Source organism: Bombyx mori, chromosome 14 (genome assembly GCF_030269925.1).
Source record: "Bombyx mori chromosome 14, ASM3026992v2".
In the NCBI taxonomy this organism is placed as follows: domain Eukaryota; kingdom Metazoa; phylum Arthropoda; class Insecta; order Lepidoptera; family Bombycidae; genus Bombyx; species Bombyx mori.
Genome location: NC_085120.1, coordinates 12839293 through 12851964, shown reverse-complemented (window position 1 = coordinate 12851964; position 12672 = coordinate 12839293). Strand labels below are relative to the sequence as shown.

Below are 12672 nucleotides of genomic sequence, written 5' to 3'. Positions count from 1 at the left end.
TTCGCTTTCATTAACGAAATAGCCGCAGCGGAGCCGGTGTTTCTATCCCGGGAATTATGTCGGAACTGGCCCGGGATTAGCCCACTCGGAGCCACGGAACTCGCGGGCTAAGCCCTGGGACAATGCAACGTCCATTAAATCACAATACGGCTTCCACGAATAAAGCAGCACGAGTCGCCTGATGTTTGAATCACTTGAGCGCGTTCAACTCCTCGCATTCATGCGCGCCTGGTGTGCAAACGAAATATGAAAAATGAAGTCTAAACTTTATGACGTGAATTGATGAACAAGTAAATGCACAGTGAATGATTTATAGAAAATGTGAGATGGGAAATGACGCCATAATGTACATTTTACTCGTGTAGTACGGTAACGTTTTCATGACGTTCACACTCGTCCCTATTATTTATTTGCATAGGCATAAAGCGCGAATGATGTATGCTAAATAAAACGCGCGCGGGAATTCAGTGCGAAATGAGAATTCTGCGTATTTATGTGGTCCTGGTACTTTCGCGTTGAATAATTTACATGATTGCCTGTCACGTCACATGCTCTTTGATGCTGGTTGAAATTTAAATTGTGTTCACTAAAATTATTCATGCAAATGAAAACGTTTTTGAATTAATTTAATAGTCACGGATTTTTTTCTTCAAAAATATATATATACATCAAACACTATAGAACCATATACGCAGTTTATTGGCAACTTTATCTTATTTGTCTAAACTAAAACAGTCAGCCAGCTTTGTTATAAAAAAGTTCTTTTGGATTTTACTACATGGTGCATATTATTGCAGAAAATAACATGTAATTTACCTAACTTAACCAAATCACGATTTTACAAAATATAAATTTTGTTACTTTTTCTTTACTAAAGTTTTCGCTTTCGGTACCATATCGAGGTTAACAAATCAATATTGTTATTCATATCGTACTCTTCAAAGTTGAACATGTTGATTTATATGTAAATTACTAATGGCAAAATTTATACAATCGATGATATTCTTGTGGTGAAATAAGATCGAAATAGGTAAGTCTCAATGCAAATTGGCAATTTGAACGAATGAACGGGGCTTTGATATTCAATCCGCGTTTCAATTAACTTCAATGGAAGAGTATCGTTGATAACAAGTTGTTGCGATGCGGGCGGGTCGAGTGCAAGCCTAATCCGCGTTCGTAATTATCGCTCTACCTGCGTGCGGCTATGCTAGCCTGGTACATTCAAATCGTATCTGTTATGGTTTCCGTAGCTTTTTAAAACGATGTTTCCCTAGTAAGAACTCAAATGGAATTCGATGCATGCTTTTTTCCTCATGCCATACTGAAATAGCGTTTTTTCACAAATCTTTTGTCTCTTTTTCTTATTACCTTAATTCAGAGCAAGGATAAAAGCGAACACAAAGATTCGTATTAAAATGAAACAAAAAGTAATCAAGAGCATAATTCCTCTTTCATAACTGGGACTGCATATAGAATTGTATTCTAAAGAGACCTTTCTCTCTTGCACAAGTTTAGGAGTTGCTTCAGGTTAGAGCGAAACTCATACGTTGTTTTGGCATCATGATGAAATATTAACTCGGTCGTACCTAGTATGTTAATTAATTACAATGGCTTTCCTACGGCTTATGTTACATTTGTATTTGTCAATGCGTATAATAATAGATTCATTATTAATTCAATGATTGAATTGTGTCTACTAATTTCGTAGAGAAACGAACAACGCAATTCCGACGTAACAATAATACATTGAATTGTAATCGGGTTTCGAGAATTTGAAATAGTTTTACGGCAATCTAAGGAATCCTCTCGTTTGATCATTTGATCGAATTTACCAGAAACCTAACTGTGAAATAGATTTTGCGATTCGAATTTAAGTTTTTATTTATTTATTGCCCTTGTAGGCAGACGAGCATACGGCCCACCTGATGGTGAGTGTTTACCGTCGCCCATGGACTTCAGCAATGCCAAGGGCAGAGCCAAGCCGCTGCCTACCGCTAAATGTAGTAGTTGTAATGTTAAGTATGTTTATCTTGTTTTAGATCTCTTGATAGAGATGCTGGGGGTGTTGGCGAGCTACAGCGTCACAGTCAAGGAGCTCAAGCAACTATTTAATGCAATGAAGGCTGTCAATGGAAAATGGGTAAGCCTTATCTTACAATAATATATATTTTCTTTTCATATTCATGTGATTTTTATTTACACTATAGGAAAGAATGACATTTATTGAGTAAAATGTTATTTAATTTTTCTAATTAATTTTTATGAATAATACATTCTTTGTTTTTATTGTAGTTAAAAAGTAACAAGTAAAAAGTAACATGAAGATGGACAAATGCCAAATGCACATTAAACACTTACAATTAGTGCGCGCAAAAGTTCGTTTCGCATTTGCTTCCTTTTTTGTCCCAGTGCAACAAAGACGCTATTTGTTAGGTGCTGTGACATAGTCTCTTTATATTTATGTTTGCTTGGTATCGTCTAGCTATTTAATATAATATTTCAATGTTGTCAATGTAGGAATATTTGATATTATGTCATCATATCATATGGCATATTATTTATTAATCAAATTGAAAAGAAATATTATAATATACTAGCGACCCGCCCTCGCTTCCCTTCGGAAACTGTAATTTATTATTGATTTCTCCACTATATAATGGATGTTATTATACATATAAACCATCCTCTTCAATCACTCTATCTATTAAAAAAAACCGCATCAAAATCCGTTGCGTAGTTTTAAAGATTTAAGCACACATAGGGATATAGGGACAGAGAAAGCGCCTTTGTTTTATACTATTTAGTGATATAAAGTAAACGAAATTGCTGAACTGTTTTACTAATTGTTTCTTATTAGATGTACAAAAAAGATACCTAAAAATTAAAAAAAGCATCAGTTTGAAATACAATTATTTTGGTTCTTAAATATTAGTAATATTAAAATCGAGATAATTTCCATTTAAAAATTACAAATTTGCAACTAAAAACTAATGTAAATCCTATGTTGTGCCTTTCACTGAATAAGTGAGACACATTATTGATCGGTATTACATGTTTACGTACCACAACGTATTTTGATTTGAAATTTAAATCTCATTTGTCAGTGTCCGACCAGATTGACCGGTTTGGTTGTCTGTACAAAAAATGAGCGAAATATCAAGCCATTCGTGTTTTTGAAGTAAGGGTTTTCTTAAAGTCCAAATGCTTGTTGGTACCTGAATAACAAAACTCGCATTTTGATGTGTGATTATGCAGCCTAATTTCCAAAATGACTGAATCGATTTTAAAGTGAGTTTCATTAGTAAAGAAATTATCAAATTGTTGCTATAATCTAAACGTTGTTGCAGCCGCGACACTCAGCCAAGCTGCTAAATGTGCTCCGACAGATGCCACACAGGAACGGACCCGACGTCTTCTTCAGTTTCCCGGGACGCAAAGGATCCGTAAGTATTTAAATAATATATTAAGCTATTGCATAGCTTTTATCGGGGACTTTGATCGCGGCGACCGAATTAAGAAATTCCGTAACGAAAATAAAACCTAACACCCCCACTCCGCCTACCATGTGGTTCGCGTTCAACACATTCACACGTTGCGCTTGTGTAGTATTGTGACGTTGCACTGCATGCGCATCATGAAAAGTCTGCCCATCTCTCTCTCTCGCGCGGTCTAGCTTTAATATGAGTGTGAAGGGAAAAGTTAATGTTTTGCTTTTGTTAATGTTTATAAATATAGCGTGGTCTTTATTTTATTAGTGTTTTAATATTAAATCATTATTGTCTAATTATAATTGCATAAGTTGATAAAAAATGCTATGCAATAGCTTTACCGCGGCAGTCCCCGAGTGCCACGCGTGTATTTTTTTAAATCGAATATCCTAAGTGAATTGATGATCGGATTAATAATATAGTCACTTTAGTAAAGCAGCGGCGAAAGATCCAGTAGTCTTTGGTAGCCTAAGGGGCTATTACAACGCGTGGTTTGATAGGTGAGCTAACGGGGCTCAATCTGGGAGAACTTGCTTACATTAGCCCCAGCAAGAGCAGCGAACATCGTTGAATCTACCATCGGATCGAAATCGCGACCCACCCATATCCGGCAAGAAACTTAGTTGGTTGTTTCTTGTTAGGGTGTACGATTATGAAATTATTTCTCGCAAAATATGATAAATTTCATTCCATTTTGCTTAAATATAATAAAGTATAAAACTGATTAAAAAGTGACGAATTAAAAAAGAATTAGTTGGAGGCGCCGGGTATCGATCCCGGTACCTCTCGCATGCTAAGCGAGCGCTCTACCATCTGAGCTACGCCCCCCGTTGATGCGGAGAACGAAATTACAATCCACATATTATGATATTGTAAATCAACCAGTAAAATTTAATCAAGTCACTTGTCTTATCTCTGATTACAAAAGATATATCGGCTTTCAATTCAGTACTATTCATCTGTAATTAATGATACATTATATCTTTTTGTCGCAACTGCTATATGTATAACAATTATGGTATAGACTCGTAATTTACGTAAAAACTCATGTATCTAATGCGTTCAGCTACCTAATTCGTATCCCGTATAAGAAAAGGCCTCAGAAAACTCATTTCCACATCATTACAAAGTTTCTTTTTAAAAAAAAAACTTGTACACAATTACATTGTAATTTATTTACATTGAATACACAAGTCTCCCGTAGGAAGTTCTACTACAAACAAACTCGGCGGATTGATAAAATCCCCGCAGTACACATTGTAGGAGAGCTCCCGTCTCGAAGTTGGCCAGCTCTCGTGGAAAATATCCAAAACTCCTGTTTCCGTACTAAAGACACTGTCGCACTGAAAGCTCGCAGGTGACAGATGCGGATACATTTTTTGTTTAACAGTTACAAATTAACAACAAACAATGTGTATACCGAAAGGCAAGACGTAGTCAATTTTCCCAAAATGATAACGAGATTTTTGTTTAAAATTATTTGGAATATTACATTATGCACTATGAACATACGATATATGGGAATAACCGAAATTTTATTCCTTATTTCTTATGTGTTTTTTTTATTATTTTTTTATTTTATTACTTAACTGCGTGGATAGGCTCACAGCCCACCTGGTGTTAAGTAGTTACTGGAGCCCATAGACATCTGCAAGGTAAATGCGCCACCCACCTTGAGACATAAGTTCTAAGGTCTCAGGTATAGTTACAAATAAATACACACAGGCTTAATTGAGATATTTCATTCGAAAAAAATACTCTCGTTTTTGTGATGGCTTCTAGTCTCATATAACACGGTTTCGCACAACACGGGACTTTGTAGGAACGTATCTACCGTGGTCTGTGTTATAGGAGGGTTATCTGTACCTACACAATTTGACGGCAGCTGTCTTTCAGTCTACCCCACTCTTTCGAACGAAAGGCGCGATTGCTTCGCGTCAGGTGTAATGGTAATGTAATGTTAGTAAATGTGCGGATGCTAACAAAAGCGGGCGACATTCACGATTTGATGTCGTTCCTTATTGTTAATCCTTAGATGAGTAGTGAACTCGATTTTAACCCACAGACACAGCCCACTGAGTTTCTCGCCGGATCTTCTCAGTGGGTCGCGTTTCCGATCCGGTGATAGATTCTGCGAAGCACGGCTCTTGCTAGGGTTAGTGTTAGCAACGTCATCAGGTTTGAGCTCCGTGAGCTCACCTACTCGTTCTGTGAATGTAGTATAACCCCTCGAGGTTCTAGAATAGGTAAGAAAAGAAATAGACTTTGTACGGTTACAAAGATTATAATGACGAGCTTGCTAAACGTCATGGGACCACTAATGTAATAATTGTATTCAGTTTTAACTTTATACAACATTTGAAATATGAAAAGTAACTTCGATGATCGTAACTTATCATACTGCATTTATGGTGTCGGTATCACTTGGCAATGTAGATATCGACGCTTGAAAGGCAAACGTGACTAGGCGACAATAACTGCTTTGTACATAAATGATAGGCAATAACCATATTCGATGCGCAAAAAAATAAATATTTTTAGGTCTATTAAAATCATTTCAATCCTACAGCTAGATTCGTTAAAATAGAATTTTTTTCAGGTATTTCAACTTTAAATTAGTCTACTGTAAAGTTCACGCATTGTCGCTCAGTCACGTTTGCCTTTCAAGCGTCGATATATATTATTTCTTTATTCTTCTCTTACAATGAATTTGTTACGGATACAAGCTGCTGTCGTCAGCTGTGACAGCGCCCTAACAGGATCGAAAATATAAAACACTGCTTTCGCTTCATACGGAGTAGCTTCCGATCGGAAGTAACTCGGAGTGTGTTTTCTCAACTGAGTAATAGACTGAGTTTGACGCGCTTCTAGTTTTGACATTGTTAAGTTTTGAAATTGTTTAGATGGAGTCAAAATAACTTATAATTTTTCGATGAAATATTACTATTGTGTATATTTGCTGACTGGATAATTTCTCACCAGATGACCAGTTATGTGATTCCACGGTCACGACCCATTGAGTTTTTCGCCGGATCTTCTCAATAGGTCGCGATTCCGATACGATAGATGCATTTACATAAAACCAAAATTTGCCTCCGGGCCACAAGTAATCTCTCCCTCCTAAACATAGTCGCATCGCTCCATCCAAGTATATCGCGCATCTTTTTATTCAGAACACGATATCTTACCAGGATATTTTTATCCTGACAATTAGACGATTGTCCACGAGTACTGATACCTTGAATCTTGCCCAACAAAACTAATTAATCAGGCTATGAGGTTGGTAGTAGGATATCACTCCGAAATATAAAAGAAACCATCGTTAGTATTTTTATTTTTTTTATTTTTTTTTTATTGCCCTTGTAGGCAGACGAGCATACGGCCCACCTGATGGTGAGTGGTTACCGTCGCCCATGGACTTCAGCAATGCCAGGGGCAGAGCCAAGCCGCTGCCTACCGTTTAATACTCTCCACAAGCCTCGTTTGAAGAAGGACATGTCATAGCGCTCGGGAAACACCGTGGAGGGGAGCTCATTCCATAGCCGGATGGTACGTGGTAAAAAAGACCTCTGGAAACGCACTGTGGATGACCGCAGTGGCTCCAGGTAGTATGGATGAACTCTACTCCGGTGGCGGGCGGTGCGATGGTAAAAACGAGATGCCGGTATCATCTCGAACAATTCCTCAGAGCACTCCCCATGGAACATACGGTACAGAATACAGAGGGAACCGAAGTCCCTCCGCAGACCCAGAGGCTCCAAACGATCCGTGAGAATGGGATTATCGACAATCCGAACGGCCCTCCTCTGTATGGAGTCAAATGGAAGAAGCTGGTATTTGGGAGCCCCGGCCCAGAGATGGGAGCAGTACTCCACGCGAGGCCGGACTTGTGCTTTATAAAGCAAAAGCCTTTGTCCAGGCGTGAAGTACCGCTTCGCTCTGTTGAGGACTCCCAGCATTTTGGACGCCAACTTGGCTTTGCCTTCCAGATGACTCCGAAACTGGACATCGCTCGAAATGTCGACCCCAAGTATCCCAATACTCTCGGAAGGTTGCAGGGAAACGCCTTGGAATTGCGGCGCCATGACAAAGGGGTCCTTCTTCGCAGTGAACGCGCAAACTTGTGTCTTTAACGGGTTGAATTGAATCAAGTTCAATTCACCCCATTTGGAGACTCGCCCCAGAGAGTTCTCCACTTCAGACACAAGTTTTGATCGTCTCTCCTGCACCACGCTCCGAGGGAGACTCTGATGGCCGATATATCGCGCATCCCCCGTGCTGTCATCCGCATAGCAATGCATGCCATCAATAGACAGCATGTCATTGATATACAGGATGAAAAGCGTGGGGGAGAGCACCGAACCTTGTGGAACGCCAGCGTTAACGGTCATGGTATCAGAGCAATCGCCGTCTACAACGACCGTGATGCTCCGCCCATCCAAAAAGCTAGCGATCCACTTGCAGAGATCCTCGGGGATTCCGTAAGATGGTAGCTTCGACAGAAGTGCCCTATGCCAGACCCTGTCGAAGGCCTTCGCGATATCAAGGCTCACAGCAAGAGCCTCGCCCTTGCTCTCCAAGGCTTCAGCCCACCTGTGAGTAAGGTATACGAGAAGATCGCCAGCTGAGCGACCGTGACGGAAACCGTACTGTCGGTCACTGATCAGCTGGCGATCTTCAAGATACTTCAGGAGTTGTATATTTATTATTCGCTCCATCACCTTGGAAAGCAAGGAAGTTATCGCGATAGGCCTATAGCTCGATGGGTCCGACCGGTCACCCTTCTTGGGGATAGGGTGGACGTGGGCGGTCTTCCATGAAGACCGAACCCTGTTAGCGCAATAAGAGAGGCGATACAAACGCGTTAGCGCAGGCGTCAGCTCAGGGGCGCACGTTTTCAGAACCACTGCGGGGATGCCATCTGGCCCACTCGACTTATGGACGTCCAGGAGTCGGAGTTCCCGCCTGACTGCACACTGTGTAAAGCAGATCTCCGGCAGGGAACTATCACACCGGGGGATGTTCGGTGGTGTGGCACCCCCGTCGTCCACGGTCGAGTTCGAGGCGAAGAGTTTGACCAGAAGGTCAGCCTTCTCTTTCGCACTATGGGCCAGACTGTCATCGGACTTTCGCAGTGGTGGGAGACTAGACCTGCAAAAGTTTCCTTCTGCGGCTTTGGCGAGCGACCAAAAAGCACGGCTCCCAGAGGGATAGCTCTTTAGTCGCTCGCCAACTCTAGCAACGTGCTCCGACTTCGCCTTGGCAATAACCTTCTTGTAGGACCTGGAAGCGGCGTTATATTTCCGCCTTTCCTCTGAGATGTTAGGGTCCTGACGTCTCCTGGCATTATCCCATGCCACGTATGCGGACCGCTTGAGGTGTGCAGCATCCCTGCTGGCATTGTTATACCAGGGTCTGCTGCGACCCCCAACGGGCACTTCAGAGGAGGGAATAAACAATTCCATCCCCTGGAGCACCACGTCTTTAAGACGGTCCGCACAGACGTCAGGATCAGCAGAGGAAAAGCAGAACCGCCCCCATGGGTAGGATGCGTAAAATTCACGCAATCCATCCCAATCTGCTGACAAATACTGCCAAACTCTTCGATACCTGGTCGTCGTTCGACGACTAGGACGAGAGAGTGGTGTAGCAGCACGGATAAGGCAGTGATCAGACGATCCAAGCGGAGCGTCGACCACCACACTGTATCCGGCTGGATCGGTGGTCAGCAGAAGGTCCAACAGAGAAGGCTCGTGCCCCTCAATATCTGGGACACGGGTGGGCTGTGTCACCAGCTGGGAGAGGCCGTAGGCCAGGGCGAAATCGTAGGCAGCCCGACCCGGGAGGTCAGTGGTTCTGGACCCCAGCCACTCTTGGTGGTGAGCGTTAAAGTCTCCAAGAACCACCACCTCCGCAGATGGGTACTGCTCAAGCACGCGGTTAGTCCCCTCTTGCACATGCTCTATCAGAGCTGAACCTGCATCACTGCTCTGGGACCTGTACAGGCACGCGTAGACTCGGGTACAACCCCCATGGTCTACGCGCAGCCACAAGAGGGACAGGTCCCGTTGTTCGAGGCCTCGTAGACGGCGACAACAGACATCAGCCCGGACGAATACACACACCCCGGCTTTACACAGGAAGTTGTGCTCCAATACGTAGCCGGGGTATTCAAGGTACGAAGTATCATCCGGAGCAGATATCTGCGTCTCCGTCAGAAAAAGGAGGGCAGGCTGCGCCGTCTCAAGATGGTGGTGTACGGCGTCGAGGTTGCTGTGTAGGCCCCTGACATTGCTGAAATCCATATTAAATGTGGAATGGGGCATCGCCGACAAAACCCTTTTCCTTTTTTGTACTGTCATGTTTGATTTTTTTTTTTGTTTGGAGAGTGGGAATGGGTGGGGTAGGAAGTTCGAAGCGAAATCATGACGATACCTGAATAAAGCGCGGAACACAGTACGTGCTCGACCACGGGTTGCGTGAGAGACTGACGCAGGGCATGGAAGGGCCCCCAGTCCACCCTGCGTGCGATCGCCGGGATCCACTCCGGTCTCCGACTCCGGCACGACGACCGCACGGCAGGATTTTACACCGGTTGGCGGGACAGCTTCCCGGGGCATGTTCCAGGCATCATCAAGATTCACCCCGAACAAGGAAGAGGAAAGGGAAGGAATAAAACTGGCTCTCCAACCCACACGCCGGAACACAGCTAGGCTATTTGGCGGCGGACTCTAGTTGGAGGGTGGTCGCCAGCCAGTCGGACAAGTCCTACCACCGATTATGTATTCGGCTCCCGTTTTGCACCACCCAGGGGTCACTTGTAGGGAATCGCGGGTTAAACCTACGGAAGCGGGAAGCAATCAACCCCCAAAGTATTTTGAAGAAAGATAAGAGTAGTATCGTTTAAAAGTTAGTTCTTTAGAAATATCAGCTATCCATGTGCAGAAAGGCGAATAGCAACAAAACAAATGCAATACAATTAGGCATGTCGGTTTTGTTAACCCGTGCACAAATCAGCGCACCTAAAGTTTCCTAAATAACTCACAACCCTTGTTTAAAACAATAATTGATACAAGTTTCACGGAGCACCTGCCGCCCCTGACAATATTTCACACGAAACGAATAGAAACTGCTTTGTATTAGCAACAGTTTATTTATTAACAGCCCCCTCATATTTCAAGACGGCGGGCGGCAGAAATTGCCGTAAAGCGAAGTGGTTTCCTTTGAAAATGTTTTTAAATAATTACGGGTATTCGATAAATCTTTGGTCAGTTTGTTTTCGTTCTTTTATTGTCTAGGCTACTGTAGGTTGGCCGCTAACTTTGAGTATTCCGATCTAATTTATACCACACGATGACTGTTTACAACTGTTCTCCCTTAGTGGTGGCAGCTATTTTTGGACGTTTCGATATAATTGGCTAATGGCTTGACTGTATGTTTGAATTCGGAACGTCAATAGTGTCCACGAGCGTCATCCGCTATGACACTTTCCCCTTTTTCAATTCCAGCCGCCAAGGGCGACGCATAGATTTCATATATTCATATATCTTTAATTTGTCACATAAGGACTTTTTTTTTATTGCTTAGATGGGTGGACGAGCTCACAGCCCACCTGGTGTTAAGTGGTTACTGGAGCCCATAGACATCCAGAACGTAAATGCGCCACCCACCTTGACATATAAGTTCTAAGGTCTCAAGTATAGTTACAGTTACAACGGCCCTTCAAACCGAAACGCATTACTGCTTCACGGCAGAAATAGGCAGGGTGGTGGTGCCCATCCGCGCGGACTCACAAGAGGTCCTACCACCACTAATAAAGATATCAAAACTAATCAATACACTCCACTCTCATTTACCATAACGCAACATATGGTCCTTCGGCGTCACTATTTTGCATCAACTAAGCTATGAAGAGCTGAAACCCGAGCGCGGTAGTATTGGGAAGTACATGCCTTTTACTGCAATGCAGAGCTTTCAAGGTCACACAGCTTTTAGTGAATGAAGCGACTAGGAATATGTAAATCTCTAATTGTTCTGACGGAATATGAGAAAAATATTTTTAGTTATTAATAGAAATATTTTTCTTATATATTCTCTCTCAAATTCTCAAAATTGACGGAAAGCTAAACTGATAGAAAATAGGTTAAAAAAATAACCGCAAAAAGATGTCCGTTTTTGGTGTAATTTTTCATTGTTACACTGTATTCGGCGTAGCTCCTCAGCCCTCAGCCAAACTAATCTCATCAATAACGTGCGATAAAGAACTCGGTTTCAATAGAAAAAGATAACAAAAAAGAAAACCGCAGTTAATTGAAAATGCATTATTGATGATAACTCAAAAACTACTGGTTGGATCTTGACCACATTTAAACGTGTCATGCCATTTAAATGTCTCGTGTGGTCCATGAGAAACCCCTGAGATATAAGTTCTAAGGTCTCAGTATAGTTACGACGGCTACCCCACCCTTCAAACCGAAACGCATTACTGCTTCACGGCAGAAATAGTCGGAGTGGTGGTACCTACCCGTGCGGACACAAGAGGTCCTACCACCAGTAAAAAAACGAATCATCAAGATCGAATCGTCCAGAAAAAAGTCAAAGGTACACACAGTCACATTTAAAAATAGAGTAGAATTTAGAAGCTTCTTCATTTTTGAAGTCAATTAAGAATACATCATTGGGACGTAGTTGTTTTTTTTTGTTACATTCAATCTTTAAGCGAAATGAAACAAAACGAAATGAGTTCTGAAATCATTTTAAAATGATAACCTTAAGATAAAACGGCATCAATTTTCCATTTTCTGTATTTAAGTACAAACAAAAGAACCCCGTCCCCGCTCTCGCTGCGTCCGTGTTGTATAAATAACAGTGTTTGAGAGGCCATTTTTTATGAAGGCAGTTTAATGAAATCATCTCGTTAATTCGAACCTTCGAGATCTTTTTTGAGGCCCAAAAATGTATATTGTTGGAAACTTTCCTCTATAAGATTTCCTTTATGAGTTGTTCGGTAAGTGGAGATTTTACGCAGGCCACTTTCGGGAAGCTGTCGTTTCAAAATGAGATTAGATGATTCTCTCTTTGCATGGCTCGGATATTAGTTCTTTTTTATTTTTTATTTTCGATGTGGAATTCTAATACCTATCTGTTAAATAATTAGCTTCCATTTTGTCTTATTACAAAGATG

At 41.9% G+C, this 12672-nt stretch overlaps 1 protein-coding gene and 1 non-coding gene across 5 annotated transcripts in view; one reads left to right on the top strand and one right to left on the bottom strand.

Moving 5' to 3' along the window:
* Positions 1–12672, top strand: part of LOC101744498 (neurobeachin) — a 573788-nt gene that overhangs the window by 230870 nt on the left and 330246 nt on the right. For all 4 annotated transcript variants that reach the window (XM_062672222.1, XM_062672221.1, XM_062672220.1 and 1 more), the window contains exons 4-5: positions 2040–2140; positions 3348–3443. In XM_062672222.1, the coding sequence (XP_062528206.1) occupies positions 2040–2140; positions 3348–3443 (197 nt within the window). The remainder of the gene's footprint in view (positions 1–2039; positions 2141–3347; positions 3444–12672) is intronic.
* TRNAA-AGC (transfer RNA alanine (anticodon AGC)) lies at positions 4244–4316 on the bottom strand. Its single transcript has one exon. It is a non-coding gene; the product is annotated as a tRNA-Ala (tRNA).